We start from the raw sequence: 6,848 nt of genomic DNA on the forward strand, positions 1-6,848 counted from the left end.
AAGATAACTGTACTAGGAAACTTAGCTTAAAAACACAAAAAGTGTCATGATCTAGTACCTGATGAAATCAAGTTTTCCCCCTACGTTCATAGCCACTACAAGTCCCAGAATGGTATCTATTCATACTTGTAAGAGGAAAAAAAAGTTGAATTAATCTTTTGAGCCATGAAAACCTAGGAAAGACTGATGTCAAATTTAGCTGCAAGCTAATAATTTCCTTCACTGCTACATTACACAAAGCTTTTCCTTTTATATTATGGCCTATGATGAAAAAATAAATCGTAACAGATAGCATACTCTCCCAGCTAATTTCTAGAACGCAGGTTTTACATAGGTAATCCCTCTACATCATTTGAAACTTCAGCCTACCAAGAACGATCAAGAACCTAAAGCTTCTTAATAGGGACATTATAAAAAGCAAAAAGGTGGGGTTTTTTTCCTTGCTGAAAGTAAACCCTCCTTACATATACCTATTCTGCCTAAAATAACTTTATTACCACTCTTATTTGGAAAAAAAAAAATTAAAAAAAAAAATCAGCCTTTGTTCCTAACGCATTATTTTGTACCGTCAATACACCTTTTGAAGGCTGGAGACTTATAACCATTAACAACAAGAGTAATAAGAAGATACAGTTAACTCATCTTCTCTTTCAATAATAGAAAGAAGCTCTTCCTCTATTTACATACAGGATATCAAGAACAGAGAAAATATCTTAATTTTAATGACATTAAGACAAAGAGGAAAAATTAGCCAAGATACTTCGTAAAATTGATGCAAGTTTGCAGAACGCTGCCATTGATTAATGTTGCAATTATTTTGTCCAGTGCTTTGTTAACTATTCAAGGTTGGGGAGGTTCGAAGTAAATACTTGGCACGGCATCTAATCCCAAGGGAGATAAATCAAATATTTTGGACAACCAGGGCATCTTGGCTTGTATAAATCAGGCTGTTAGGAGATAACTTGTTTTATCAGCAAAACCACAGGAATTTGGCTGCAACAGCTGAAGCATGAAACTAAAGGTGAAGGAGAGTTAATTCCAACAAGGGGAGATCACGACCACCGACTCACGTCCCACTGACTCAAGAAACCCTCTGACCCAAAAGAAGAGAAAGACTGAGCATGTGGACTAATTAGCATAAGAAGTGAGAGAATCATTTAACCAATAGGTGATAGAATATAAATAGCGTGAAGTTTTGATAATCGGAGAGCTAGTCTTTTGTGGGCTACCACCTAGCTCCCTACTTTGCGCCAACTAGAATAAAAGAAATGGAAATACCTCGCCTTGGTGTGTAAATTGGTGTTGCGTACCGGGTAACGAGCCCGCGTTGGGGACAACAAAATTACATGAGAGAGCTCACACACATATTAAAAGCACACATCTGCATCACCCCATATCAGAGTTGTTATGCTCCAGAGCAACCAAAAGTACAGAGTAAGAGCAGTTACAGGAACAAGTCTGTCACTACAGGTTTTGACTTTTGTAAAGAAGTAAATGTTAAAGGAAGTGTATGTACTTCTGCCATATCTTTTTGCAGGTGGTCCAAGTCATCAATCAGCCACATGCCTCCAATTTCTCTTTGGCAGCAGAACAGTAGAAGTTTAGATTAAAGAAGAATTTAGCAAGCAGGACCACACACAGCAACAGAAGCATCAAGAAAAGAGAAAATAAAAGATAGCCTAGGTTTTCCCTTCACAACTGTTCTTTCTAAATGCTTTTGAATTTAAAAGTCAGTTTCACTTACAAGAATTTAGAAAATACACATTTACTCCATTAGGAGTAGATGGTTCCATATCCCTTCCATTTGCTTTATTAAACTATTCAAATTCTGTGCCTACAGTTCTCTCTATAATGACAATATTATTATTTTGTTGAAAAGCAAGATTCAGGTGTTCATTCCTTACTTACAAAGTATTCTGAAACATCTGCATGTGTGTCATCTGGAAGGTCTTATACATTCACATTCCTGATATTTCATTTACATAAAATAAAGATTTCTCCAACCCTACTGCAATTACAGTTTTATACTTAACCTTATTTCCAACTGTTCTGTATTGTAATATTAAGATATTCATATAAGTATTTAATCTAAAAACATGAATTCATACTGTCAACCTCTATCTTTTTTAACATAGCTTAGTCCAACAACACATGACTACAGAGTGAAGGAAGCACTTACCTGAATTAGAATCTGGAAAAGACAAATAGCAAATATTGGTTTTCTAAAGGGTGGGGAAAAGAAAAGAGAGCCATTATATTTCCTGAAATTACTAAACTAAAAACAAATTATATACTTCTACAGCAACCATGACTTACCTCTTTATCTGAGAGTTTTGAATGTGGAGGATATATTACCTACAGGAAAAAAGTATTATTTTATTTTAAAATAAACTGGGTATAAGCAGTAAGCTTCTATTAAATATTTTTATGATACAACCCTCAAACACCTGCCTAGCCTTAGGCTATTTTCAATGGTAAGTTATTAATATTACGTCTCTGTTCTTATTTTTCATATGCTTTTAAGCTAACTTGATCACCCATCTTTACAAGGTATTTTGGATGCCAGCTGGAGACGATACAGATACATTAAAAGATTCAGAGTACTTGAGGTTTCTGGTGCAACAGGTCTCAAAGGAGAGCAAGATTACACCCTTTAGATTTAACTTGTACATACGAAATGCAGTAGATTGTTCCACAGAAAGCCAACAACACATTATTGTCTGAAATCTGTTGCAACGGATAGTTAGGTGAGAGTAATCGAAATTCAAAACACCCTCTATATAAAACACCATCTGAATACTAACTCTTGGAGGATGAACATTGGCCCCAAATGAGAGCTGGGAACTGTGAAAGCTCAAGGAATACACTCAAAAAGCCATGACATTTGTACTGACAGAAAAAAAAGTACATTTATTTAATATATTTTTACAATGGAGAAATCAAAAACGATGCAACACAATATAAGATACGGAAACACCATAATTAAAAAAAAAAAAAAAAAGGATGTACAAAATCAGTGACTATGCAAGTAAGTGAGAAAAGAACACACAGGAAAGAGGACAAACCCGAGATACTTAAATTTCATCTAAAAAGCTGCTCAAAAAAACCCCTCAAAACTACTGAAATGGGTGGCTAGCTTGTAAGCAAAGGAAATTCAACATAAATTCAAACATTATGTTTCAAAGGTTTCAGTGCTTTCATAGATGGGAACTTCTCTAAGAACATCAGTTCAACACAAGAACACTTAGTCTACAGTCCTCGTATTACCATACCGCTAACATCCAGTTATCTAAGTTAATCTTGTTTGACAAAATGTAATTAATGTATCTCCTGATAATGTAATGCTATCCTACTCTATAGAAAACAACAAATATATCCACTGGCTGGTCTCTGACTAAGCAGGCTTTCTGTCCCCTGGCCATAAAGTCCCCGATTCATTTCTTCTTCCCTCAGTCCTCTATCCAATGATGTCCAGGCACACAACATACTATTAGTATAACTAAAGCTAAAAGTAGGCATATGGGTGAAACACCTGCATACTGCATTTAGTAAACCTATCATCTTTTTTTAATCTCTTAACATTTTCCTATGCTATCTTATGCTAAGCAATACACTCAAATGTACCTTTTTCAGCAGTTGAATGATGCTGAAATGATCTGCATCTAGCCAGATGATTGGAGTACAGACCAGAATTGAATTCATACTCCTCTTCCTCACTAGCCAGTGTATCTTCCCAGAAGTCGAAGGAAGAGGAGTAAAAACAGTTGTAACTGTTACCTCTATCCTGTCACATCTGCCCAGCCTTTCTGACCTGCATGGGAGGCCATGTCAGAATGATGCAGTGATAATGAAAGTAAGCACAGCCCAGGTGAAGTTTTACCAGATTTCACAATGTTCTGAGCAACCTTACTAAAGAAATCCAAATTGAAAAGACCACGAACACCATTCCTGCGAGCTACTGCTATGCCTGCTGTTCATCACCAGAAGGTGTTGAAGATGAAGCTGCCTATCAAAAGCACAAAAGCAAAGGGGAAAAGACAAGACTGCAAGGGAGACACAAAGAAGCAGAAGTAGTGGAGACCATCACTTCCTAGTTTCCAAATGTTTGCCTCCATAATCTAAATGTCCTTTACATGTATTTTACTCCCCCCCAGAAATAATAATCTAACTTGCTGGACAGGAAATAAAGCAAAAAAGCCCAATTTGTAGGTAAAAAAATTAAGTGTGGTTATTGGAGGAAATATAACCTTGGCAACTACTTTGGAACTCTTCCCCTCAAACACAGTCATAAAAACTTTCTTCTAGAATTGCAGATTTGAGCAAAGAGCTGCTTCTGTCTAAGTAGTTTCCAAGAAAGAAATAAAACATTATCTTTTGTGTGTGTGTGCGCAACCACAGAAGTGCTTGCTTTGCATTCCCGTGTCTTTTAATATTCTGTACTGTTAAGTAACCTAATTGTTAAGGATTCCAATTGAAACTAGAAGCTAATTATTCCTCCTGCAGCAACATAACCGAAAAAACTCAGGCCTCAGTTATGTAGACATTTTAAGTTTCATTTCATGTGTCCATTCAACTAAAATTAATGCGATGGTTAACAGTTGTTTGCAGACAAGACAGAGGCTACTTTGTGCTTCCCTCAGTCACTGAGCACATTATCTGCTTCAGTCACAGGTTAAGGCAATTCTTTTCTTTATTGCTAACACCACCTTATAATATCAGGCGAATATAACTCAGATAATCAGCACAGTGTGCTGGTTTCTTATTTGCATTTCTCTTGAAGCCAATAATGCATACCAATTATGTATTTTAAATATTGTAATAGCTAGCTTAGTTGAATTTTAGGCCAGTCTGCCATACATTTATGCTAACACCACTTTAAAAAAAAAAAAAAAAAAGAGAAAGACAAGACATTTTTCCCTGCACATCAACTGTTTGCTGCACAGTCATGCGGTGAACATGGTGAAACAGGACGTGAAACTGATCCAAATTATAATTATTCTTTCTAGTTCATTTTTCAGCCCAATCAGTTCCCTAACACAGTTCCACCATGCAATTTCATAGATGTTTGCCTGTTGCACAAAATGGCAAAGAGCAGCAGGGAGTTAAAAAAACCTGCAGTTTGTGACAACGTCACTAACACATCATCACAGCTTGTCATTCATTTAATGGTGCAAGGAAAATGCTTCAAACATTTAGATAATTTATTTGCATACCTTAGAGATCTGGAGAAAACTGTTAATTATGAAGACTACTTGCATTCACGCTATTATTATACTCTTAAAATCTTGAACATCTAGATGTCATGGAAGTTAGTGCTATTCGTATATAAAGAAAGCTGATAATGTATTTAATACAAATCTTGGCACGAGATGAAAACAATTCACAATGGCACACTGACGTGACAACCAGCATAATGAAAACAGTTGCTTGAAAATAATTAAACTCACCTCACGCTCCGTAACAGCTGTCTCGCTGGCAAAGGCTTTCCCACAAAACACTCCCTCCCGCTCTCTCCGCTATGTCAGACCTCGCTGAAGCACGCTCCCTCCCCTCAGTCGCCTTTTGGGATTTTGCACAATCACATTTCTCTCGAAACACCGCCGAGCTTCCCCCGCTGCCGTGCAACACCGGGACCAGAGGAAGTGCCCGATTCCGGCGGGGCCCTGCCGCAGAGCCGCCTGCCCCCGGAGGGAACGGTGCCCACAAGCCCACCGAGGCGTGCGCGGCGCCCCGCCGAAGCCAGGCGGCCACCGCGCTCCCTCCGCCTCACGTACCTCCACGGCCTGGCCCAGCTCCAGGTCGAAGCCCACCACACACACGCAGTGCAGCCAGGCCGAGAAACGGTCCCAGGGTAGCAGCGACAGGCACCGGTCCGGACCATCTGGCTCCGCCAGCAGCGCCGCCGCCGCGTCCTCCCCGGCCTCGACGGCGCCGCCCGGGCTCCGCTCCCGCAGCGACATGGCGCTGCAGCCGCCGCGCCGCCCGGCCGGCTCCGGCTCCGGCCCCGCCGCGGGGAGTCACGTGACCCCCGGCGCACCGCCTCCTCCGAGCTCCCTCGGTGCCTAGAGCCGCCTGAAGTGGGCGAGTCCAAGCGGGCACCAGAGGAGAGGGGGCGACCAAAGCCGGAGAGTCCAAGCCATTACGGCGGGGGAGAGGTAGGCGCTGGGCTCCCCCCGCCCCGCTCCGGGGCAGGCAGCGCCACCCCGCGGCCCGCAAGGGAAGGGACGGGCGGACCCGCCGCCCTTAGAGCGCCCACCCGCGGAAAACCCCCTTTCATTCCTTCTGCCTCGCCCACGCACTACGCGCCCTGCTCAAGCACAGCCCGTACTCGCATCGTTTCTGAGCTCTAAACAAGCAACGGATTGGCCTAGGCAGCTTGCTTTGAGGAAGAACATTATTCTTCATCACGGAGGCTTGAGGCGGAGCAACCTTGCCCTAGAGAGCCGGTTACCCACCTTCACCAGTGCTTTAGCAGGGTGCTAGTAGGGGAAACTTCTGCAGGCAACATACCGTAGGCAAATAATCACAATTTTCTTTTCCTGTTTGGCATGTCGGTGAACAGCATCTGGATGGGGACAAGGTTGTTGCTAAGTAATTAATAGGCACGTCTACATCATGTCCTACACAACGCGGAGCATCGTTCAGGAGTCAGATGGAAGTGTCCCACAGGCTGATGGTTGGACAACTTTACCCTGCACAGGAAATTGGAACAATGAAAGCGAAAGCATCCAAATCTCTTAAAACCTATTTAGTGCCTTCGCCAAAAGCCAAGCTCCTTATTTAATAATGTAAGAGCTTTCAAATATTCTTTTAGCACAGTCCACATCCCATTTATATTTCAGTGGAAA

The 6,848-nt window shown here is 41.2% G+C and overlaps 1 protein-coding gene across 1 annotated transcript in view; it reads right to left on the reverse strand.

The window, feature by feature from the left end:
• Positions 1–5,960, reverse strand: part of DENND6A (DENN domain containing 6A) — a 30,207-nt gene extending 24,247 nt beyond the window's left edge. The window contains exons 1-3 of the mRNA XM_076346315.1: positions 5,775–5,960; positions 2,317–2,355; positions 2,180–2,222 (exon numbers count right to left, since the gene is read on the reverse strand). Of these exons, the coding sequence (XP_076202430.1) occupies positions 2,180–2,222; positions 2,317–2,355; positions 5,775–5,960 (268 nt within the window). The remainder of the gene's footprint in view (positions 1–2,179; positions 2,223–2,316; positions 2,356–5,774) is intronic.
• Between the last annotated feature and the right edge of the window lie 888 nt (positions 5,961–6,848).

This window comes from Aptenodytes patagonicus, chromosome 8, assembly GCF_965638725.1.
Source record: "Aptenodytes patagonicus chromosome 8, bAptPat1.pri.cur, whole genome shotgun sequence".
Taxonomy (NCBI): domain Eukaryota; kingdom Metazoa; phylum Chordata; class Aves; order Sphenisciformes; family Spheniscidae; genus Aptenodytes; species Aptenodytes patagonicus.